General features: G+C 44.1%; 6 protein-coding genes across 6 annotated transcripts in view; 3 read left to right on the top strand and 3 right to left on the bottom strand.

Annotated features, from left to right (window-relative positions):
* The window catches only part of cblc (Cbl proto-oncogene C, E3 ubiquitin protein ligase), a 14,758-nt gene extending 13,629 nt beyond the window's left edge, over window positions 1–1,129 (top strand). The window contains exon 14 of the mRNA XM_060064173.1: window positions 588–1,129. Coding sequence (XP_059920156.1) covers window positions 588–638 — 51 coding nt within the window. The 3' untranslated portion in view covers window positions 639–1,129. The remainder of the gene's footprint in view (window positions 1–587) is intronic.
* A 122-nt stretch (window positions 1,130–1,251) lies between these two features.
* Window positions 1,252–4,377, bottom strand: LOC132467094 (trypsin-like). Its single transcript, XM_060064177.1, has 6 exons — window positions 4,261–4,377; window positions 3,728–3,884; window positions 3,402–3,500; window positions 2,741–2,904; window positions 2,485–2,621; window positions 1,252–1,582 (listed from the first exon to the last, which is right to left on the bottom strand). The coding sequence occupies exons 1-6, from the start codon at window positions 4,301–4,303 to the stop codon at window positions 1,430–1,432; spliced, it is 753 nt and encodes a 250-aa protein (XP_059920160.1). The 5' UTR covers window positions 4,304–4,377; the 3' UTR covers window positions 1,252–1,429.
* A 951-nt stretch (window positions 4,378–5,328) lies between these two features.
* On the top strand, window positions 5,329–7,829 carry LOC132467095 (trypsin-2-like). Its single transcript, XM_060064178.1, has 5 exons — window positions 5,329–5,397; window positions 5,550–5,703; window positions 6,058–6,317; window positions 6,538–6,674; window positions 7,525–7,829. The coding sequence occupies exons 1-5, from the start codon at window positions 5,358–5,360 to the stop codon at window positions 7,675–7,677; spliced, it is 744 nt and encodes a 247-aa protein (XP_059920161.1). The 5' UTR covers window positions 5,329–5,357; the 3' UTR covers window positions 7,678–7,829.
* A 4,105-nt stretch (window positions 7,830–11,934) lies between these two features.
* On the bottom strand, window positions 11,935–16,299 carry LOC132467364 (trypsin-like). The gene is made up of 6 exons (XM_060064601.1): window positions 16,144–16,299; window positions 15,725–15,881; window positions 15,234–15,332; window positions 13,915–14,078; window positions 13,147–13,283; window positions 11,935–12,280 (listed from the first exon to the last, which is right to left on the bottom strand). Exons 1-6 carry the CDS (start codon window positions 16,181–16,183, stop codon window positions 12,128–12,130), a joined length of 750 nt encoding a protein of 249 aa, XP_059920584.1. The 5' UTR covers window positions 16,184–16,299; the 3' UTR covers window positions 11,935–12,127.
* Window positions 16,300–17,303: 1,004 nt separating this feature from the next.
* Window positions 17,304–19,611, top strand: LOC132467365 (trypsin-2-like). Its single transcript, XM_060064602.1, has 5 exons — window positions 17,304–17,391; window positions 17,679–17,832; window positions 18,059–18,318; window positions 18,539–18,675; window positions 19,259–19,611. Exons 1-5 carry the CDS (start codon window positions 17,352–17,354, stop codon window positions 19,409–19,411), a joined length of 744 nt encoding a protein of 247 aa, XP_059920585.1. The 5' UTR covers window positions 17,304–17,351; the 3' UTR covers window positions 19,412–19,611.
* Window positions 19,612–22,194: 2,583 nt separating this feature from the next.
* LOC132467367 (trypsin-10-like) lies at window positions 22,195–23,894 on the bottom strand. Its single transcript, XM_060064603.1, has 6 exons — window positions 23,760–23,894; window positions 23,482–23,629; window positions 23,028–23,278; window positions 22,672–22,808; window positions 22,465–22,566; window positions 22,195–22,329 (listed from the first exon to the last, which is right to left on the bottom strand). The coding sequence occupies exons 1-6, from the start codon at window positions 23,833–23,835 to the stop codon at window positions 22,282–22,284; spliced, it is 762 nt and encodes a 253-aa protein (XP_059920586.1). The 5' UTR covers window positions 23,836–23,894; the 3' UTR covers window positions 22,195–22,281.
* Between the last annotated feature and the right edge of the window lie 1,334 nt (window positions 23,895–25,228).

The raw sequence follows: 25,228 nt of genomic DNA, 5'->3' as shown, positions 1-25,228 counted from the left end.
CGTAGTAAGTTTCAATAACTCCATACCATTACATATGGACATTCAAGGAGCAAAGATGAGACGTCGTTGTGTGGTGAGAACTGATAGAAAATCGTAAACAACAACAATCGCCGGTGGGGAGAAGCCATTTTTCCATTGACTGGAAGCCTGCTTTATTTATTGTAGGTTACAAAAAATAAAGAAAATGGCGGCATTGTTGTTGTTATCGATTTTGTATCAGTTCTCACCACACAACGACGTCTCATCTTTGCTGCTTAAATGTCGGTATGTAATGGTATGGAGTTATTGAAACTTACAACGTGTAAAAAAGACTAGAAATTGAATGTTTATTTTTAAGCCTCGAAAGTTGCACTGGGTGCCTTTAAAAACTTTTTTTTTTTTTTTTTCTAATTTAGGCTGAACTAGCTTTTAATAGACATTGATAATACACTGTCTTTTGATTTGAGAATAACGTATTGGAACATTGTATGCATTTAGTTGTTTGCTAATAGTACATATTTTTCTGCACACCACTATTTTAAACTTAATCTCATTATTTAGCAGTGTTCCTAAGGATTGTGTACTTTCGGTTTTTCTCTCTCTTCTAGGTGAAGCAGTATGGCAAGTTTCTGATCTGGACACAGAGTACCCGTCTGTGAGAGGACGAGGGAAGAGGAGAGAAGAGCTAAAGCAAGAGGCCTCGCCACAGAAAGAGGTGGACAGAACCATGTACACGTGACCCTTCTTTTTTTATTTTATATGAGAAGGGGGAAGGCACTGGTTACTCCATCACTGTAATTGACCAAGTGTGTTCCTTATAGTCATAAGCAACAGATATAGATAATGGATTGTATTTGGTGATTACCCAATCCGTGCATTTTAATAGCTATTTGGTAACTATAGCTTCCTCTTCCATTAGATACAAAACTCATTAAATGTTTTGAACCTTTAATTTGTACGTGTTCTTCCCTTGCTGCCAATAGAGATGTTTTATTAATACATTTGTGACCAGATCATAATGGGAACATTAGTTCAGCTAATGTGGATTATAAAACTGCTGTTATGTGCTACCTCATCATCTTGTATGATAATCCATTGTGATAAAATGTAATTTAACACGTTTGTACTTTTGATTAAAAAAGCGGATGTACCTCGTTTGTTAATAAATGCCGATAATGACCCAACCTTTTCTCTCCAGATAATTGATGTACTGTATTGTCTGAATCTTATTTTTTCCAACAGGTCAGTCAACTGCAAACGCAACAACAGGGATGAGCATGTAGACATTGCTTTTATTCACCATTTCATTTTCTGTCGATCTTGGACTTCTCAGCTGGCAGGAGACTTTTTGAGGAGTTCATGAGTTGGATTCAAGTGGGATGAAAGAAGCAAGGAAGAGATTGTAGAAGAGGGACAAGATGAAGCGTTGTACTCAATCTGCTTGGTCAGTTCAGGGGTTGGCATCCAGTGTGGTTTGGATCCAGGAGAGGAACTCGTACACCTTGACGTACACGCCGGGGTAGTTGGGCTCAGCGCAGCCCTGTCCCCAGGACACCAGACCGGTGAGCACTCCCTCACACACCAGTGGGCTTCCAGAGTCCCCCTGTGAGGGAGAGGGAGAGGTAGAAACAGGCAGGGGGACGGGGGTGAACATGGACTTGGTGTACAAGACAGACTGCAGACCGTTGATGGGCAGTGTCCAAAATCATTCCCTATGTAAGGCTGTATTTGGAGCATCACTAATTCATCCTGCTGTGCTAAATCAAGTGCTGTCTGATTGTAGAAATCTGCTAGCCTGTATAGTGCACTACTACTTAAAACAGCAATATGTACGATTGACCCCCACAGCTAGTAGGCGGCACGTAACTCGGCTGGCTGGGTGGCTGGGTGGGAGGGGATTTGGGAGTGTCAATAGTAGGTTTCTTGTAAACAAAGAGAGAGGTTCATTTGTAGAATATATCAGTTATAGGATGGGATTTTATTGATAACATTATTGAATCACTATTGATCAACATTGACAACAGTTATATCAAGATAATTCATAGCTACAAGCTAGTATAAATGTTATGTAATCCAGCTTTAATGCCCCTAATGCACTGTCCAACAAAGTATACAAGCTATGTACACTCTTCACTAGACTAGCGTAGGGCAGGAAAGTCTAGCCAAACGCTTCTGGGTTCAAACCCATAGCCAAACTGCTCCTTGTGCCCCTGTTTGTGTGTCCATCCTGATGTATAAGAGACAGATCCGCCTACCTATTGGACTGTGCCAACTGATAGGATGATGATCCATAGAGCATCTGGATGGCTGACCCATGTGTGATGTCACTACAGGCTTGTTCTTTAAATTACCTGTGGTGGCTAATCAACGTCAAAACCGCTGGTTGAAATGGGGGCCTCATAAAATTACATGTATAGTGCACATAATTAAAAACATAACTGAATAAATTTGGAAAAAACCACATGCGTCCGTTCAATTCATTGACTAGTAAATAGTAAATCTCACGTTGCAAATGTCCCTGCCCCCATCCATGAATCCGACGCACATCATCCTGGGGGTGATCATGCCCGGGTAGGAGGCCTCGCAGGCGACTGGCTCCACGATGGGCACGTCCAGACACTGCAGCCTGGTGGGCAGGTTCACTATTGAAGAAAGCACAGCATTAGCTTCGTTCACTCCTCAGTCTGGACAAAACAAACAGCGAGATTAGGTTTTCCGAAAACATGTCCCAGTCTGGTTAAACCTGGTGTGGTAAGCTCACCCTCTCCACCCATGGCCATGTTGCCCCAGCCAGACACGGAGCAGAGCATGCCCCCGTCAGGGAGGCCCGTGGGCAGGGAGATGGGGGCCACTGACTGGGTCACCTCCACGGGATGGTACAGCTTGATCATCATCATGTCGTAGTCCAGCGTCTGGTAGTCATACCTGCCATCAGAGAGAACAGCGATGGGAAGATGTTGGCGGCAGGGTTTATGTAGTGGCTAGTATGGTCCGGCTACCAGTGTTAAGGTACAAGGTCGGACCTCAATCCCCCAATGTCTGCAGCTTAACCTGGCACTAAAGACCGCGAGTCTTCACCCCCTATATGCTCCGATATAGCCTACATATTAGTTCACTGTAAGTCACTTTTTATACAATCTAAATGTTAGGGCTGGATAGTGTTTCATATTTTCAATACCAAGACAATGGTTTCTGTTCCAAAACCGAATCAATACTTTTGGAGCAAAATAAATACAGTGCAAACACATTTTTGTTTGCAGGCAGCTGTGGTTCCATTTGATTTAGTTCATCACCTCTCACCGATAAATATATTATACATATTTATATTTATCTATTTTTATCTTTTTGATTTTATTATTCACTTTATTTTATTGTTAGGTTTTTGTTTATGTTTAGGTTCATGTGTGACTGAGTTGACTCACAGCTCATGCCAGAAGATGGTATTCGTCTTCACGAGCTGCTCAGTGCCCTCAAACACACGCACATCGTGCTCCCCAAGCATCACCTGCATGTAGTAGGGACTGGTGAGAGAGAGAGAGAGAGAGAGAGAGAGAGAGAGAGAGAGAGAGAGAGAGAGAGAGAGAGAGAGAGAGAGAGAGAGAGAGAGAGAGAGAGAGAGAGAGAGAGAGAGAGAGAGAGAGAGAGAGAGAGAGAGAGAGAGAGAGAGAAGAAAAAAGTAACCAGTAAATGCCGGTTCAAACACATCGACTAGAATTCTTGCCTTGCCCAAAATAGCAGTCATACTCACTTGTACCAGCAGTGGGCAACAGAAAGCACCCACTGGTCGTTGATTAGCACGCCGCCGCAGAAGTGGTATCCGTAGTTCAGGGAGGCCATGAAGGGACGGGAGTTAGGCTCACATTCGTGTCCTCCGACGATCTTCCCTTCATCACGGGGCACTGCCGCTGTACGACACATCGGAAAGTCAGGACCATACAGACAATTCATGCATATTTTAATAAAAAAAAACATCTGTGTTTGTGTGTGGATTTGTATCTGTAGACGTTTGTGTGTTGCCTATCTCTATGTGTTTGTGTCTGCATGGGTATACCTGGGAGTTTACCTCTATTTATCAGTGTGTGTGTGTGTGTGTGTGTGTGTGTGTGTGTGTGTGTGTGTGTGTGTGTGTGTGTGTGTGTGTGTGTGTGTGTGTGTGTGTGTGTGTCTCTGTCTGTCTGTCTGTCTGTCTGTCTGTCTGTCTGTCTGTCTGTCTGTCTGTCTGTCTGTCTGTCTGTCTGTCTGTCTGTCTGTCTGTCTGTCTGTCTGTCTGTCTCTCTTTACCAGCAGCAGCACCCAGCAGCATTAGCAGAGCCAGTCCAATCATTGTGTTGCTCGGGTACGGATAAGCGTCAGGAGTCCCCAGGCCTCTCCATGGCCTGTATTTATATCCTGCCAGCCTCGGACACCCTCTCAGGATACCCCCTCCCCCCACAAAAAAGTGGGGGGAGGGGGTAACACTATTCCCATTATCGGCCCTCTTATCATGCCCCAATGCTCGCATCTGTTGGCTAATACCCCTTCACACACACACAGACACACATTTGTGCTTTTTGAATCTTCCATGCAGATTCAAGGCCCTCCTTTGAATGATTAAATCATGGTTGGCAGGACAGAGCGTGAAAAGTTTATCTTGTTTGTGTGTGTGCTGGAAAGTTTTTTCAAAATAAAAAATGAAATGATAAATATAATATAATTAACGCCTGATTCTTTGTGGCTGGCGTTCGTATTCATATATTCATGTCAACGTATTTTCTCATGTCAGTTGCATTTCAAGGTTTGAATGTTTAAAAGACTTTCCATCGCTCATGTAGGATGTCCTTGCGCATCTGCCAAGAGATGAGACGTGCCAGGAGATGATGCCATGAGAAAACATTCACCTGCAGACTTGGCACAGGGAATTAAAAAAACATGTTTTGGAGACGGCACATACTTGCATTACAATAGCAACTATTCATCACTCAATCATTTCATGTGAAGAGATTTGTATTTATAATGTGTTATTTCCACTGTGTGTATGGTTGTGTGTGTCTCAGTTTGTTCAATAGACTATATAACATCGTTCAAAACATTTTGCATCAACAAAACACAGGTCGAACTACTTCACTGCTTAAAAGAAATTCCAGTTATAGAGCAGGTCGGGCGGAGATGTGTGTGTGTGTGTGTGTGTGTATGTGTGTATGTGAGTGTGTGTGTGTGCGAGTGTTTGTGTGAGCAGGAGAAACAAGCAGATGCTCAACGGGTGGGGTGGGGGATGGAGGGGAGATCACTCCTCACCCATGCACCATTGGGGGTTCCTGGCGACAGAGGGGCAGCGGGTATAAAAGCTGAGGGTGCCATCGTGCTCATGTCCAGACTGGCTGCAGGAAGACTCCGACAACATGATCCCCCTGATTGTTCTCGCACTCCTTGGTGCCGCAGGTAACGCACAAAACAGGTCTAAACGAGCGTGTGCGTTCACACAGCCCCCCCCCCCCACACACACACACACACACACACGTTACTACTACAAACTTTTTAAAATGTCTCTATATCTGTTCTTTTAAGACCTGTTCTCTTCTCTCCCCTGTCAGCCGCAGCCCCCATGGAAGACAAGATTGTGGGAGGCTACCAGTGTGAGGCCCACTCCCAGGCCCACCAGGTGTCTCTGAACCTGGGCTACCACTACTGTGGAGGCTCCCTCATCAACGACGGCTGGATCATCTCTGCTGCCCACTGCTGGCAGAAGTCAGTATTACAAATACTGTTTACTATTTGGTCATAGAGTGAACTTCAGTCCTTTTATTCATTCTGGACCTAGAAAAATGTGTCTGGGAGTCAAAAACCCTAAATATTAGACTATACGTGTCCCTTAATATACTTGCATTGCAAAAAAAAGCATTTGACAGAAAAAAACATGTTTGGTCCATTCTCCCTTAATACATCTTCTTTCATTACTTCTCTTCTCAAAGTATTGTCTTTTAATGATTTCCCTTTCATTGTATTTTAAATGAGATTGCTGTCCGTGAAAGGCCTTTGTGTTTGAAGGGTGCTATTTAAATAAACTCTTGCCTGGTCTTCACCCCTTCACCCCTCTCTAAGCCCGTATTCCCAGATCGCCATCTTGGGCGAGAACCACATCTGGCAGTACGAGGGGACAGAGCAGTACATGTCGGTGGACGCCATCTATTGGCACCAGAGCTATGACTACAGGACGCTGGACTACGACATCATGCTGATGAGGCTGACCCAACCCGCCATGCTCAACCAGTACGTCAAGCCTGTGGCCCTGCCCACCGCCTGCCCCGTGGCTGGGGACCAGTGTGTCGTGTCTGGATGGGGGAACATCTACTCCGACAGCGGCAAGTGGAAACAAATTGCATACGGATGATACATAATTATCATATCATCACTGGAATCCAAGGCTGAGCTCAATTTACATTGGCGTTGTAAAAAAATATTCAAGTGATGCACACGCTTCTATGTAATCTAATCTAATGTGCATCAGTGGTATTTCATAGGTGACATCAAAGATAGTGGCCATTGACTGACCTAACTCCATAACCCCTTCTCCTTTTGTAGTGTTCAACCCGTTTTACCTGCAGTGTCTGGACCTCCCCATCCTGTCTGCGGAAGACTGCAGCAACTCCTACCCCGGCATGATCACTGAGCGCATGGTGTGTGCTGGATTCCTGGAGGGAGGAAAGGATTCCTGTCAGGTATTTCTTCAAAAGATCAACCAGTCAACACCCAGTAGATGATGCCAAAGCATTCAATGTATAGAACGTACCAAAAAGTGATTTAATTATCAATGATATTCTCTCTTCTGCGCTTTCTCCTCTATTTTCCACTTTCTGATCCACTCCTCTGCTCCTGGCCCTCCTGTCTTCTACTCCTTTTATTCTTCACTCTCTCTCATCTGCTCCTCCCCTCACCTCCTGCCTCTCCTCCCTGCTCCTCCTCTACTCCTCCTCTACTCCTCCTCTACTCCTCTATGGTCCGCTCCCTGCTCCTCCTCTACTCCTCCTCAACTCCTCTATGGTCCGCTCCCTGCTCCTCCTCTACTCCTCCTCTACTCCTCTATGGTCCGCTCCCTGCTCCTCCTCTACTCCTCCTCTACTCCTCTATGGTCCTCTCCTCTACTCCTCCTCTACTCCTCCTCTACTCCTCTATGGTCCTCTCCCTGCTCCTCCTCTACTCCTCCTCTACTCCTCTATGGTCCTCTCCCTGCTCCTCCTCTACTCCTCTATGGTCCTCTCCCTGCTCCTCCTCTACTCCTCCTCTACTCCTCTATGGTCCGCTCCCTGCTCCTCCTCTACTCCTCCTCTACTCCTCTATGGTCCGCTCCCTGCTCCTCCTCTACTCCTCTATGGTCCGCTCCCTGCTCCTCCTCTACTCCTCCTCTACTCCTCCTCTACTCCTCCTCTACTCCTCCTCTACTCCTCCTCTACTCCTCTATGGTCCTCTCCCTGCTCTTCCTCTACTCCTCTATGGTCCGCTCCCTGCTCCTCCTCTACTCTTCCTCTACTCCTCTATGGTCCTCTCCCTGCTCCCATCCACTCTACTCAGGGGGACTCTGGCGGCCCTCTGGTGTGCAACGGGGAGCTGCAGGGCATCGTGTCCTGGGGCCAAGGCTGTGCCCAGCCCAACTTCCCCGGGGTCTACACCAAGGTCTGCACCCTGATGCCCTGGATCAATGAGATCCTCACCAACTACAGCTAGCCTGCTAGCATCCACACAAAATGTCACAGCTGGGAGAGAGACAAAAGAGAGAGAAAGATACAACCTGTGGTATCGAAACTGCTTAACCAAATACAGCAGCTTCACTGACAAAAAGAGGGGAAAAGAGATGGGAAAGAAGTAAAGAGAGAATGACAAAGCATGGAATCTGGATCAATCAATAAAATAACAACAATAAACAACTTTGTGGTTCATTTCCTCCCCTCCTAAATATCTCTGAAGATCATTAGAAAAGATGGTGTACAAACCTCTGAGATTATATCGGTGGCTGCATTTCAACAACAATGACGTTATCATCATCATCATCATTAGTTTAACGAAAGACAATTAGAGCAGGATTACCTGGTCGACATACATGTACTAATACTGAAAAGAGCATCGACCTCCTAACAAGAAAATAAGAGCCTTTCCTTCAACAAACAATCTACCTTTGCTCTATTCAAGGTCAGACTGCAATATTAATTTCAGTCACTTTCGTTCTTCAGTCACTTTATCTTTGAGGAACTTTCTACTGACAAGAGAAAGTGCTCTTGCGTAATTCATTTGATCATCATTTGTAATATAAACTGACCTTTGAAGACCTTCAACTTAGAAATGTATCACGTAAAATGCCTATTGGGAGATGGAAAGCAAAATTATCGTTGGCACCATGGTAGAGGCTTCTCTAAAAAAACTGTTGATATTCGTCTATAAAGCATGAAATGATAGTCATTTGGAGCCAGAGGTATATTCAAGAGATGATACGAAGAATGAGCAAAGTCATCATCAATGATAAAGTTTAATAAATAGATAAATCATGGAAACTGAGCATTAATACCAACCAAACATTTCGACGATAGGTTGAAGATCGAGGTCATATGGACATCTTGTTATGACGTGACCGATTTTCGACCAACTCCAATTTCGCCTTATGTTAAATAAGAACTAGATTATATGTAAATTATATATATTATACCAATATTATAAAATCAAGGCCAAACAAACATTTATAAAAACTTATCGCAGGAAGCTGTCTGGACGACATAAGGTCAGGACGAGACCTGTTTTTGAACAACTTCAAATTTGGCATTTTTTTTTAATAAGAATTATTATATATGGTGAACCGTACATATTATACATATTTTATAAAGAAACGGCAAAAAAACATATTAAAAACTGGTCAAAGGAAGGCTGTCTGGGCGACATCACGTCAAGAAGTGACCCATATTCGACCACTTCCTATTTCGCCGTTTGTTGAATAAGGATGACTAGGTATTGGGAACATTAGGTACAGATTATACATATATATATATATATATATATATATATATATATATATATATATATATATATATATATATATATATATATTGTTATTTTATTGATTGCACCTAGTTTATATTTTTTGTTTGCAAATTTTTTACCTGGTCACTTTGCACTTTAATAAAGAAATAAAACACAGTTAAAGTTTTGCAAAATTGTTGATGTTTATTTACCCAAGTTGCTTAAGCAAGTTTATAAGCATCATTGTCCAAGTGTGCCACGGGACACAATGTCAGCCTGCCATGGCACAGCTCCTTCTGACGACAAAAATAATCTCATCAAATCCATCCGTAAAGCAAACGCAGCTTTGCTGTAACAACTCCTGGACATCTCTGCAGGATTTACGGGCGTCAGGTTTGCATCTCCAGACACCGCTCTGCGCCACTCACCAGGCTGTAAAGATCCAGCAGAGTCTGTGTCTGTAAATTGCGGTGGTGCATAGCAGCTTTCTGGTGCATTCACCACAGCTGTGTAGGACAGGTAGTTGTGTAGCACAACACACTCCTTGGCGACATCCACATCCTTGTCAGGTCCGAACTCAATCGCCTGGCCCAGAATTCGTCAGCGCGCTGCCATGATCCCAAAGGTGTTTTCAATGACCCGTCTGGCTCTGGAGAGGCGGTAATTGAAGGTCTGCTTCTCTATTCCCAATAGCGTCCCGTGTTAAGCTTGTGATTGTGTGTTAAGAACAGTCCCAAATATTTGACTTGACACGAAAGACAGAATGCAGCACAGTCATGAGTGTGTGTGGAATATTAGTATAGTTTGTTACATAACTGGAAAGGGGTGCATGATATTGTTGTGCAGGGGGAAGGCAGCATCAGCAACAATCAGGAGAGGGGCCTCGGCCCTGGACCCAGGAATAATAGCTGGCGGGGGCAGATTCAGCTAATGTTCGAGCAACATTGCTCCAAATATGTTGCGCTGGAAAATAGCTATTGGTTTAAAGGATGTACAGACCACCTCCGCTGTTGTCTCCTCTTTCGACTTTGTCGCATCAACATGTGCAATAGCAATATTGTTTGCTCGGTTTCGATCAGATCCAACTCCAACCTCAGTCCCTCTCTCTCGGTCGCCATCGTTCACTGTGATGGGCAAAGCCGGAAGATATGAGTCTTGAGTGGTCAGTCAGTCTTTACAAAAAACATAGCGCCCCTACCGTTGTGACGAATTGCATAGCGACGTGTAAAAACAAAACACAGAACCATAAAGGTTCACGACTACGTCGAAGCAATTACCAATTCATGCTGTTGTACGAATTGTATGTGTGTGTGTGTGTGTGTGTGTGTGATTACACACACTGTAACGCAAGTGTTGTACACTTCCTTGTTATTTGGATTACCGTTCTGCTGTTGGTGTTATGGCGCATAACATGTTGGTTCTTTGACGTCGATGGTATTTCTACAACAAGACTGTAGTTGGAGTTATCTCAGCCATCTATGAGCCCCGCTGACCGCCGCACGCTGCCGCGAGGCACCACCACCAGAAAGCACCACCGCCGCGAAGCACCACCGCCGCGAAGCACCACCGCCGCGAAGCACCACCGCCTGGCAGCGGGCAGCCGGCAGCCGGCTGCAGCGGGCAGTGCGGCAGCGTGCGGTTCAGTCTACTTCAGATTGATGTGGAAGTGGAAGAACCAGAGACGTTGGAGAACCCGACGCAGTCGTTTGTGATTCATAATATCGTCTGTTTACAGAACACGGCCGTGTGCGTCTTGCAATTGCGATACATCCACTGTAAACAGAGCGCATGGTACCGTGGCCGCATGCTGCTCAGGGCCACACCCCCACCCTCCTCCCTGACCCGCCTCTCTCCTCCTCATTTGCATTAAAGCTACAGACACCGAAGCGGCGCGTTTGGGGAAAGCTCAATGTACAACTGGCTCGTAGTGGCTGTAACTCTGCACCCCGGCTGAATTTCGGGAACGTCTTCAAATACTGTGTTAGGGGCCCACTAATATCTATATTAAAGCATCCATAAAGTAGCATGCCATGGGACCTTTAAGCAAGAGGCCTCGCCACAAAAAGAGGTGGACAGTACCATGGCCATGTGACCAGTTTTGATATATATATATATTCTTTTTTATGAAATTGCTCAAAGATCATGGTCGTTAATATCGGGATTAATATCGGGATGCCCATTCGATCATGGTAAAGACGCTTCACATAAGCTTTACATACGAAGGGGGAATTTGCTGGTTAGTCAATCACCATCATTTAAGTGTGATCCTTATTTTAGCAAGTCCATTACTACACGCCATCTAGCTGTCTGCCACACTCCAGCCAGGTGACTTTTGGGCTCCCCCAGATAAAGGACGCAGAGTGCTGGTGTTGAAAATCTGGTTTATCGGCACGGGTGCTCCTCTGCCATCCTGGAGATCTCCCAGAGTGTGTGTGGAGATGGCTGGTTTAACCTATGCAAACCGATCACTCAATGTGAAACAGGAGTGCAGCCTCACCCAGCCCCAGAGTCCAATGAGACTCCACCAGGTAAGGCTGCTTAAACCAGCCATCATCCACACACTCCCACACTTATGGTTAAGAGATAATGGATTTTATTTGGTGTTCATCCAATCTGTGTATTTGAATTGCCATATTGTTACTGTAGCTCACTCCTCCAATAGATACAGAACTCATTCAAATGTTTAAGTGGTGTAGTGTTTCCCTTGTGGCCAAAAGAGATGGGTTTTAATACATTTGTGAGCAGATCAAAATGGGGTAATTAGTGCGGCTAATGTGGTTTATGAAACTGATATGTGCTAGGTACCTCATCACATTGTATGATATCCGTTGTGATGAAATGTGATTTAACACATTTGTACTTTGGATTAATGTGCTCATTATTGCAGATAATGTTTTTTTTTTGTAAAGATAATTTGTATTGTTTGAATTGTAGGATTTTCAACAGGTCATTCAACTGCAGACGCAACAACAGGGATGGGCATGTAGACATTGCTTTTATTCACTATTCCACTTTCTGTCGGTCTTGGACTTGCGTCTCAGCTGGCAGGAGACTTTTTGAGGAGTTTATGAGTTGGATTCATGTGGGATAAAAGAAGCAAGGAAGAGATTGGAGAAGAGGGACAAGATGAAGGGTGAGGGGAGCGTTGTACTCAATCGGTTTGGCCAGTTCAGGGGTTGGCATCCAGTGTGGTTTGGATCCAGGAGAGGTACTCGTACACCTTGACGTACACGCCGGGGTAGTTGGGCTCAGCGCAGCCCTGTCCCCAGGACACCAGGCCGGTGAGCACTCCCTCACACACCAGTGGGCTTCCAGAGTCCCCCTGGGAGGGAGAGGGAGAGGTAGAAACAGGCAGGGGGACGGGGGTGAACATGGACTTGGTGTACAAGACAGACTGCAGACCGTTGATGGGCTGTGTCCAAAATCGTTCCCTATATAATGCCGTATTTGGCCCCAATTCATCCTGTTGTACGAAATACAACGTGTGAGTGTAGAAATCTGGCTCCCCATATAGTGCACTGCTACTTAAAACAGCAATATGTACGATTGAGCGCCGCAGCTAGTAGGCGGCACATATCGCGGTTGGCTGAGTGGGAGGGGATTTGGGAGGTACGGGCTGGCCAGTATCTTTAATTTGTTTTGTTGTAGAATATATAATTTATTGGATGGGATTTTATTGACAACAGTATTGAAATCAACATCGATCAACATTGACAGTACAGATGTCAAAGTAATTTAAAGCTACAGTACAAGCTAGTTTAAATGTATTTCATCTTTAATGCCCCTAATTCACTGTACAACAAGTATACAAGCTATGTACTATTTTCACTCATCATCCTATAATACATGCTCTACCTGTGTTGATCAAATGTATGACTCTCGATGCGGCCTAGTATATTATAGGGCAGGAAAGTTTTCTTTTCCTTCTCGCGGCTGGGTTCAAACCCATAGCCCAACTGCTCCTTAAAGGGCCCATGTTTGTGTTTCCACACGTTGGAGTCTCCATCCTGATGTATTAGAGACAAATCAGTCTATCTATTGGACTCTGCCAACTGATAGGATGATCCTCCATAGAACATCTAGATGGCTGACCCATGTGTGATGTCACTCCAATAAATCACATAAATTGGATAAAAGCGTTATGCATCTGCTTCATTCATTGACTGAATAGTAAATAGTAAATCTCACGTTGCATGCATCCCTGCCCCCATCCATGTATCCGGCGCACACCATCCTGGGGGTGATCATGCCCGGGTAGGCTGCTTCGCAGTCCACTGTTTCCACGATGGGCACGTCCAGACACTGCAGCCTGGTGGGCAGGTTCACTATTGAAGGAAGCACAGCATTAGCTTCTTTCAAGCCTCAGTCTGGATTGAACTCAGCGAGATTATGTTTTATGAAAACATGGCCATGGAGAAAGACTAAGTCATTAACCAAGAGGGGATGACTCAGCATCTTCTAAGAGCAAAGCAAAAGTGTTTACATCACAATAAAACTGAACGGCACCATGACTGTAGGAGCAAACTGAGAAAACTGAAAAAAATAAAACTGCTGGACGTGGGTCCAAACATGGGATTGTAGCAGAAGTTTTCTTGCTTAGAATAAATAAAGACTGATTACAGGCTACAGGGGTTATTTTAGGGCAGGGAAGGGAACATTAACACACTGATCAGGGCCATATTTAACTAAGAAGGAAGAATAAACAATAGGTGAAGGGTGAGCCAATACAAAGATCATGCCATAAATAAAGTGTTGTACAGTAAATATGGGACAAACGTAGATGCAATAATCAAACAACATATAGTTAAAACATGATACAAAAGAAAGAAAACTTCTTCCACATTGCAGACCACTCTGATTATATGACTAATGAAAGCACCAGTTGATGATTGGATGTCCTTTGACTAGATCATCGTTCATCATCGTTTCTGGTTAAAGCTGGTGTGGTAAGCTCACCCTCTCCACCCATGGCCATGTTGCCCCAGCCAGACACGGAGCAGAGCATGCCCCCGTCAGGGGGGCCCGTGGGCAGGGAGATGGGGGCCACTGACTGGGTCACCTCCACGGGATGGTACAGCTTGATCATCATCATGTCGTAGTCCAGCGTCTGGTAGTCATACCTGCCAACGGAGAGAACAGGGATGTGATGATATTGGCGGCAGGGTGTGTGGAGTAGGCAGTATGTTTTAGACATTACGGCTGGGTATTGAACTTCTTCAATACCAATACCTGGGTTGAAGTTCATAAAACAAACCAATACTTTCGTCTTAATAAATTCAATGTAAATACATTTTCTTAGGCAAAAGAGAGACAAAATCATTGAATTCATTAAAACAAGAGATGGCAGGTTGTTCCATTTCATTTAGTTAATCATCTATCTAACTGATGAATACATATATATATTAAGGTGAGTGCTGCATGCAGCGCTCAACCATTGTTCTTCATAAGTTTTATTCTTTCGTTCGTTCGTTCGTTCGTTCGTTCGTTCGTTCGTTCGTTCGTTCGTTCGTTCGTTCGTTCGTTCGTTCGTTCGTTCGTTCGTTCGTTCGTTCGTTCGTTCTTTCTTTCTTTCTTTCTTTCTTTCTTTCTTTCTTTCTTTCTTTCTTTCTTTCTTTCTTTCTTTTGGAGGACGTTCAGGCAGCGTTGCCAGATTGGGCTGTTTTTCCCGCTCAATTGGGCTACTTTTAATCATGCACCGGCTCGCTATATATTCTCTTAAAGACACACACACACACACACACACACACACACACACACACACACACACACACACACACACACACACACACACACACACACACACACACACGCGCATGCACACGCACACGCACATGCGCAATCACTCACACGCAGTGCAGGGCAAGACATTTGACCTTTCAGATTCTTCAGTTCAATTCATTTTACATTTCTGCATTTGGAAATGCTTTGCGCTTTTCATTCAGCTATCACTTATTTGTTTCCAACCACTTACATTTTCCTAAATGGTGTTTAGAAAATGTTAACATTGTTTACTCCATTTAGACTTCTGATCTTTTGTTCAAATCTGGCTTTAATAGATCTTTGGCTTAAATCCCTTCACTTGATTTAAGCCATTTAACGTTTTTTTTTATGTCTTCATCTATGTGGCTTTATTAAAACATATTTTCAAGCTCACTTTGCACTACAGTACTCACCTCATTTTCTGCAGGAAATGCATTTTCTAGTTAATCTTATTAGTTTATTATTTATTTTATTTTATTGTTATGTTAATTCCATGTGTGACTGAGTTGACTCACTGCTCATGCCAGAAGATGGTATCCGTCTTCACGAGCTGCTCAGTGCCTTCAAACACACGCAGGTCGTGCTCTCCAAGCATCACCTGCATGTAGTAGGGACTGGTGAGAAAGAGAGCGAGAGAGAGAGCGAGAGCGAGAGCGAGAGCGAGAGCGAGAGAGAGAGAGAGAGAGAGAGAGAGAGAGAGAGAGAGAGAGAGAGAGAGAGAGAGAGAGAGAGAGAGAGAGAGAGAGAGAGAGAGAGAGAGAGAGAGAGAGAGAGAGAGAGAGAGAGAGAGAGAGAGAGAGAGAGAGAGAGAGAGAGAGAGAGAGAGAGAGAGAGAGAGAGAGAGAGAGAGAGAGAGAGAGAGAGAGAGAGAGAGAGAGAGAGAGAGAGAGAGAGAGAGAGAGAGAGAGAGAGAGAGAGAGAGAGAGAGAGCAGACAAAAAAGTAAATGCCGGTTCAAAAACATCGACTAGAATTCTTGCCTTGACCAAATCAGCAGTCATACTCACTTGTACCAGCAGTGGGCGACAGAGAGCACCCATTGGTCGTTGATCAGCACGCCGCCGCAGAAGTGGTATCCGTAGTTCAGGGAGGCCATGAAGGGACGAGAGCGAGGCTCACAGTCCTGTCCGCCGATGATCCTCCCGTCTTCACGGGGCACTGCCGCTGTAGGACACATCAGACAGTCAGGACCATACAGACATGCACACACAATGACAATTCAAACAGATAAAAAAAACAACATCTGTGTTTGTGTGGGGATCTGTATCTGCATACGTTTACCCCTGTATCAGTGTGTTTGTCTCTGTGTATGTTTGTTTGCATGTTTGTAGCCATGTTTGCATGGGTAAATCATACCGGTATATGAGTGCGTGTGTGTCATTCTGTGTGTGTGTGTGTGTTAGTGTCTGTCAGTGTGGGAGTTTACCAGCAGCACCCAGCAGCATTAGCAGAGCCAGGCCGATCATGGTTTCACTCGGGAACGGTGAAGCGTCAGGAGTCCCCAGGCCTCTCCATGGCCTGTATTTATATCCTGCCAGCCTGGGACACCCTCTATCCCTCTGCCATCCACCATCTCAGGCTACCCCCTCCACCCACATACACACAGCGCTTTCCCAGCAGCCCCTACCACCGCACACTCCTACACACACACAACACTATTCCCATTATCGGCCCTCTTATCATGCCCCAATGCTCGTATCTGTTTGCTAATACCCCTTCACACACACACACATGTTGACAGTAACCTGCAGATCCAAGGCCCTCCTCTAAATGATTAAATCATGGTTGGCAGGTGAGAGTGTGAAAACGTTATCTTGTTTGTTCGCGTGCAGAACTTTTTATTCTAAATAAAAAAATGAAATGATATGAATAATAATAAAATGAACACTCGATTTTTTTAGTTTCTATTTTCCCGTAATTCTTTGTGCTAGTCGTTGGTATTCGTGAACCTATTTTCTCATGGCAGTTGAATTTCAAGGTTTGAACATTTAAAAGGCTTTCTCTGGTGCTGGACGTCCTTGAACATCTTCCAAGAGATGTGAGAAAACACTCACCTGCAGACTCGGCACAGGGAATGACAAAACATGTTTTGCAGACACAACATACTTGCATTATAGCAACTAATCACTCCATGATTTCATGTTATACTACTCTGAGAATGTCTGTCCTCTATGCATAGTGTTTAATGTAACAACCGTAATTTTGATTTTTCTTTACTACGTCTTAAATCTGCTCTTTGCGTGTGTGGTTGTGTGTGTGTGTCAGTTTCTTTAATAGACTATATGACATGGTTCAAAGCATCTTGCACCAACAAAGCACATGTACAACTACTTTACTGCTTAAATTCCAGTTAAATAGTGCGGCTGTGTGGAGATGTGTGGGTGTGTGTGTGCATGCGTGCGTGAGTGAGTGTGTGTGTGTGCAGGAGAAACAAGCAGATGCTTAGCAGGTGGGGTGGGGGATTGAGGGCGGAGGGGGTGGTAAGCGGTGAAGTGTGGGATGAGGTGGGGTCACATGAGGCCAGCCTCACCCATGCACCATGGAGGGTTCCTGGCGACAGACGGGCAGCAGGTATAAAAGCAGTGGGTGCCATAGTGCTCATGTCCAGACTGGCTCCAGGAAAACTCTGACAGCATGATCCCCCTGATTGTTCTCGCACTCCTGGGTGCTGCAGGTAACACACAAAACAGGTCTTACGGGCGTGTGCGTTCACACACACACACACACACACACACAAACACACACACACAAATGGCGTATACTGATATGCCTGAGTGCTCACACGTTCATACTACACACTTGTTAATACTTTTTTTTATTATATATGATGAAGACAAAGATAAATCCCCACACGTGTTTCATAATGTCATAACACAGGTATTGTTTGTTTTCTGAAGAGCCGACACATGCATATTTTACTCTACCTCATTTTTTTAACAACTGTTCTTCTCTTCTCTCCAGCTGCAGCCCCCATGGAAGACAAAATTGTGGGAGGCTACCAGTGTGAAGCCCACTCCCAGGCCCACCAGGTGTCTCTGAACCTGGGCTACCACTACTGTGGAGGCTCCCTCATCAACGACGGCTGGATCATCTCCGCTGCCCACTGCTGGCAGAAGTCAGTATTACAAAAAGTGTTTACTATTTCGTCCTTCAGTCATTTTGGACCTATACATTTTGGGCTGGGGCTTAATTGGCAAAAAACACTCTCTTATTAAAGTTTTTTTTTTTAAGATTGCTATGCTAAATATCTTTTAAAAAAGATGGCTTTCCGTGAAAGGCCGTTGTGTTTGAAGGTTGCTATATAAATTGACTCTTGTCTGGTCTTCAACTACCTCTCTCAGCCCGTATTCCCAGATCGCCATCTTGGGCGAGAACCACATCTGGCAGTACGAGGGGACAGAGCAGTACATGTCGGTGGACGCCATCTATTGGCACCAGAGCTATGACTACAGGACGCTGGACTACGACATCATGCTGATGAGGCTGACCCAACCCGCCATGCTCAACCAGTACGTCAAGCCTGTGGCCCTGCCCACCGCCTGCCCCGTGGCTGGGGACCAGTGTGTCGTGTCTGGATGGGGGAACATCTACTCCGACAGCGGCAAGTGGAAACAAATTGCATACGGATGATACATAATTATCATATCATCACTGGAATCCAAGGCTGAGCTCAATTTACATTGACGTAGTAAAAAAATATTCAAGTGATGCACACGCTTCTATGTAATCTAATCTAATGTGCATCAGTGGTATTTCATAGGTGACATCAAAGATAGTGGCCATTGACTGACCTAACTCCATAACCCCTTCTCCTTTTGTAGTGTTCAACCCGTTTTACCTGCAGTGTCTGGACCTCCCCATCCTGTCTGCGGAAGACTGCAGCAACTCCTACCCCGGCATGATCACTGAGCGCATGGTGTGTGCTGGATTCCTGGAGGGAGGAAAGGATTCCTGTCAGGTATTTCTTCAAAAGATCAACCAGTCAACACCCAGTAGATGATGCCAAAGCATTCAATGGATAGAACGTACCAAAAAGTGATTTAATTATCAATAATATTCTCTCTTCTGCGCTTTCTCCTCTATTTTCCACTTTCTGATCCACTCCTCTGCTCCTGGCCCTCCTGTCTTCTACTCCTTTTATTCTTCACTCTCTCATCTGCTCCTCCCCTCACCTCCTGCCTCTCCTCCTCTACTCCTCCTCTACTCCTCTATGGTCCTCTCCTCTACTCCTCCTCTACTCCTCCTCTACTCCTCTATGGTCCTCTCCTCTACTCCTCCTCTACTCCTCTATGGTCCTCTCCCTGCTCCTCCTCTACTCCTCCTCTACTCTATGGTCCTCTCCCTGCTCCTCCTCTACTCCTCTATGGTCCTCTCCCTGCTCCTCCTCTACTCCTCCTCTACTCCTCTATGGTCCGCTCCCTGCTCCTCCTCTACTCCTCCTCTACTCCTCCTCTACTCCTCTATGGTCCTCTCCCTGCTCCTCCTCTACTCCTCCTCTACTCCTCTATGGTCCTCTCCCTGCTCCCATCCACTCTACTCAGGGGGACTCTGGCGGCCCTCTGGTGTGCAACGGGGAGCTGCAGGGCATCGTGTCCTGGGGCCAAGGCTGTGCCCAGCCCAACTTCCCCGGGGTCTACACCAAGGTCTGCACCCTGATGCCCTGGATCAATGAGATCCTCACCAACTACAGCTAGCCTGCTAGCATCCACACAAAATGTCACAGCTGGGAGAGAGACAAAAGAGAGAGAAAGATACAACCTGTGGTATCGAAACTGCTTAACCAAATACAGCAGCTTCACTGACAAAAAGAGGGAAAATAGATGGGAAAGAAGTAAAGAGAGAATGATGGAGCATGGATTCTGGATCAATCAATAAAATAACAGCAAATAAACAACTTTGTGGTTCATTTCCTCCCCTCCTAAATAAGAAGATCATTAGAATGGTTGGTGTACAAACCTCCGAGATTATATCGGTGGCTGCATTTCAACAACAATAGCGTCAACAACATCATCATCATTAGTTTAGCGAAAGAAAATTGGAGCAGGATTACCTGGTCGACATATTTGTACTAATACTGAAAAGAGCATCGACCTCTTAACAAGAAAATAAGAGCATAGCTTTCCGTCAGCAAAATAACAACCATCGATCTATTCAAGGCCTGACTGCAATATCCAGGTCAGTCAGTTCAGTTCTTCATCTTTATCTCTGAGGGACTTTCTACCGACAAGGGAAAAGGCTCTCGAGTAATTCATGTGATCATCAATTGTAATATAAAATGACCTTTGAAGATCTTCAAAAGAGAAATGTATCACGTCAAGTGCCTATTGGAAGTTTGAAAGCAATATGTCTTATCAGTGGCACCATGTTAGAGGCTTCTCTAAGAAACTGTTGATATTTGTCAGTGAAGCATGAAATTATAGTAATTTGGAGCCAGCAGTATATTCAAGACATGATACGAAGAATGCGAAAAGTGATCATTAATGATGATAATGATGATAAATTAATTGATCAATCACACACGGGAAACTTAGTGTTAATAGTACTTGCACTGGGGTTAAAACCCAGCTTGTATGGGTATAGGAGGTGCCGTACATATTTGACAACAACGTTAAACAATTATCCTAGAGACTACTTATGTTTTATCATGAATGGTAGTGACTCTAGCCTTTTATGTTAAGCTGATAAATGCAATTTTTCAAAAGGAAAATGTTTTATGTTTGTTCCAAAGAACTGACAAAACTCTGTCTCTACATATAACTCCATAGCAGATGTTCCACCTGTTGATAGACTATTGATTGACTGTGATATGATAAAACAGCAAATCCCTGTTTTTACGAATACATTTAAAGTCTAAACCATTGAGTTAAGTGTCGTTAAGTAATTAAGTTTGGCATACTTGTTTAAATTGAATAGATAGACACCTTAATTCTGCGAGGGAGTGGAATCCTTACATCATTACATTAACTTGAGGAGACCATGTTCAAGTCTATCAGCGTACCAGCCAGGAAATTAGAACCGCCACAACCATTGTTTTGTTCAATGCCTTCATTCTGAGTTGCTCATATTATTGAAAATATGGATATTTTTTTTTACATGAAGCACTGTGAATGATTCATTTGACACGATATTTAAATAGAGAATAATTGCTGTTTATTTTTTAGCGTCACGTGAACTAGTCACTAGTTCCTAATCAAGTGACCTATTCCGCTGAAAACAAACCACCGACTTGTATACCGGTGTTCTGCAAATCTATGCTACCTATCAAATCGTGCTACCTAGTGGTACTGCGCATGCTCATGGAGGTTCATACTTCATAGTATGAACTCAATCAATGACAACTGGGGCCAAACGTCAGTAGGGTGCATTATAACCCTTGACGTACAAGCAGTCAACGTCAATAATATCCCAGAATCCCCACAATACTTCCATCAAATCACCTAGTCATCCCAAATAAAACTGTTAAAACTAGGAATAAGTTATTTGGTGAAAGCTGGAAAGAAGCATCATAGAGCTGGGCATGATGGTAGGATAATATGGGTTAATATGCCGTCGCTGAAACCACACTTGCATTTGTTCCTGAGGTACTTTGGCCTTTGATGATTCCTTTGACGAGTGGTGCTCAAGTGCCAGGCCCTGCCAACACAAGTGCTTACTTGCCATGGCTGGGCTCTTGACATCGCAGAGTGGGGCCCACAACACACGGCTCCGGGTCCAAATGTGACCTCACTGTCTGCATTACATGAATTTAACCCACCTGCTGTCTCTCTGCCAAGTATTTTGAGAGACGGTGAAAGAAGGCGCACACACAAATGCGTGCGCACACTAAGTGTAGAATTGTTCATTGTCCCGTCCAGTCTATGTAGGGCATCATATCCATGGACTGTCATATACATGTTATGGTTAATTTATGTTGATTTGTTATTCTTATCAATACCTCTCTGACGTTAACTTGAAGGAATTATATGAGGGCCATTCCTATAGCAGGATCATACAGGGTTGCTGGACTTCCAAACTTCACCAAACACGTGTGCAGACATTACCTCTACCTTGATTAGTTAGCCTCAGTGATGGTTTTAGCATATTATATGGCTTTTGAATTGTTTGCGATACACCTAGCAGGCTTTTCTGTGGAGGACTCTGAGGAGGATGTGGAGTAATCTTCTTAGTGGGAGGCCATTCCTGTGTTTCCAGCCATCAAACTCGATCTTATTGCTATGGATTTGTCTCAGGATAAATCAACCAACAGTGTACACCAGGACTTTTTCTGATGTCACCAGAAACTAAAATGGATCTGCTTGAATCAATATAAAGTGACTATCGAACCCTTTGATTGTTTGTCTCCCCATCACTGTCCCCGCTTAAAGGATCAGAGCTCAGAAAATAAGCTCTTTCCAACTAAAGATTGCATGCCTGGTTGTCAACGATCTCAATATAAATAAAACAGACGGCTCAGGCATGAAGAGAGAGACTTGTATGATTTATCTTTTAAACATTTATTGATCACATTCATTTTCTGCATTAACAGCCTGATGTTAAGCTGCTACAGGGATCTTAAGAGGATCCTTTAATAATTTGCCATGGTGTCGCGGACCCAGCCCGAGAGAACGCAGACCTGGGAGAGATGAAATAAAATACACAGGAGTTAGTCAAAGAGCTTGACGTCAGAATGTCATGTCAAAACCTGGAAACCACATAATATAATATATTATAGTTAAATAACCGCCACCCCTCTCCCTCGCGTCTGTACCTTGGCGTAGACACCGGGCTGGTCCCTCTCGGCACATCCGTATCCCCAGGACACAACACCCTGCAGCACACCGTTGCACACCACGGGGCCACCGGAGTCTCCCTGCAAGACACAAACAGATATGAGCACTTACATCTTACCCAACCCTCAGCGAGCACCAAGCAAGGCCAGAGGAGCAGTGAGTTGTGCTCCTGCAGACCAACGTACCTGGCAGGAGTCCTTGCCTCCCTCCAGGTAGCCAGCGCAGAACATGGACTGGGTGATCATGCCAGGGTAGGAGTTGTCACAGTCGGCGTGGGAGAGGATGGGCAGGTTCAGGCACTGAAGCTTGTCCCCATCATCAACTAGAATATGGAGGAAGAAGAGAATGAGAATATGCTTTGCTCTTTGCATTTCTTATTTTGTTTGTGTTCTATCGATAATATATATTTTGACTTGTCCTTATTATGCTGCTGTGACACCCAACTTGCCCTTCTGGCATTCTTTTTAAAGAAGTTGCTCTCATCTTAAACATCCCAGCAGCCCCCTAGACTAGGATCAAGACCAGCAGACTAACTACTCACCGGAGCTCATGGTGTTTCCCCAGCCAGACACGGTGCACATGGTGCCATCAGCAGCACATTCGGTGGGAAGGGCCACAGTCTGCACATACTGGTTCAGGGTGGCGGGCTTGCTCAGCTTGATCAGCATGATGTCGTTGTTGATGTTGTAGGAGCTGTAGTTGGGGTGACGGATGACGCTGGAGGAGGAGATGAACTGCTCGGTTCCCTCGTTGACCCTGATGTGGTGCTCGCCCAGACGCACCTCAATACGGCTGGAATGAGAGAGAGGGAGAAAGTGTTAGAGAAGATTGAAGAGAGAGATTGTGAGGAACATGGGCAATGAACTGCAGCAATGTCAAACTGGATTTGGTGCAGTGATTGTTTCGGGTTTTCTGTCTTTAATTTTGAGTTAGAGTCTGCTCTATCCTAATGAAATCCCAGCCGGTGAATCAGCCTTGGAAGGTTTTGAACTCACGACTTGTAGCAGTGAGCAGCAGACACCACCCAGTCCTTGCTGACCAGGGAGCCTCCACAGAAGTGGTATCCAGAGTTCAGAGACACCTGGTGGGCCTGGGAGTGCCTCGTACACTCATAACCTCCGACGATCTTGTCCTCCTCAGCGACTAGAAGGGAAACACAAAACACAACATTAATCCAGGCTGAGACACACTCATGGTCATCATTTTTGAAGATCAGCTGGTGCCTACGACAGCAGCTGTAGTCAAAGGCCTTTCGTTTGTGTGGGAAACTCACAGACAGCTCCGAGGAGCAGAACGAAGATAAGAGACTTCATGGTTGCTTTGTGATCAGGTTGATGAAGTATGAGCATTTACCTGAAGCTTTTATACCAACGAACTGGAGATCTGCCCCCACCCTCCTGTCCATCTCATTGGTCATTCATGAGCCAATGAGCTGCATTTGCTTTAAGATAATAACATTTGCTCCCCGAATTAGCTGATACCTGTAAGTCCTGGCCAGAACACAGCAGTTGGTTATATCCCAGCACTGAAAATAACATTGTGTGGTTTGCTCTGCTTGTACTAATGAGCAATTTCAATCCAGAAAAGTAAAAGGTTATAAACTGTAAGATTAGATTGAAAGACACTTTTACAATCTCTTCATAATTTATTAGTCGTTATGATACAACTTCCATACATATAAGCGTTATAAAAAGGGATGCACCATTCAAAAAAAATATATAGTTCATATGGCTTCTATAATCCTTGAAACATATAAAGTTGATTTAGTTTGTTGTTTAGTTTGTTGTCTCATTAAAAAGGATTTAAATGGACTTAATTAATAGCAGATTAAATACATTTTATAACTAGATTGCTTAATCCTTGAAACATGAAAAATTAGGTTAGTTGGGTACTGTTTTGACTAGTTAATTATGGCTAGATTAAATGTAAAGTCTAAACAAGCAAATTAAGTGTTGTTAAGTGATCAAGTTTGGAATACTTGTTTAAACCAAATTTAAGTAATGAATTATATCATTGTATGCATTATAAAAGCATTTGTTTTGTTGGATTCATGAATTTTTCGATAGACATTTTTAATTTGATTTAATGTAAATATAAGGACTAAGGTCCTGTCTGACCATGAGGTAATTAAATGGTCACATGGTGCTCTCAGTTAGACAACAGTTGGATCAATTGAACCGCCCTTTTTTTAATCATACTTAAACCCAGTAAATTGCCATTTTCTGTTCATCGGTTCATTTCAGGCAAGTTTAAATGTTATGAAATTTATTTTGCATGGGAGCGGGACTTAATATTTTCAACATCATTACATCAACTTGTGGAGACCATGATATGACATCATCATACCAGCCAGGAAATACACATGTTTCCAATCTGAACCAGAGGGGTTTTCACTTGGGGACCATCAATACATAACTGCTTGAATTAAACAAAATCATTGTTATTTCAATACCTTCATTCTGACTTGCTCGTGTAAGTGAAAATCTGGATGAAACATTTTATTTAATTGATCCCTGCAATTGTTTTATCTTACATCAACATTTGAACAGAAAATAATTGCCATTTTTATAGCGTCATTTGACCTAGTCAAGTGCCCTACTGACAACAAACCGTTGACTTATGTTATGACAGTGGAATAATAGGACACAGCTCTTTTAGTGGATTTGAGCGCTTCTTCTTTTTCAGGGTTCCCTGTCTTTTGAGCATATCATATACAGTTATTTTTCAGGACATTGTCATTAA

The sequence above is a fragment of the Gadus macrocephalus genome, chromosome 11 (genome assembly GCF_031168955.1).
Source record: "Gadus macrocephalus chromosome 11, ASM3116895v1".
NCBI lineage: Eukaryota > Metazoa > Chordata > Actinopteri > Gadiformes > Gadidae > Gadus > Gadus macrocephalus.
Note: the sequence above shows the minus strand (reverse complement) of the source record. Positions and strands in the feature narration are given on the sequence as shown.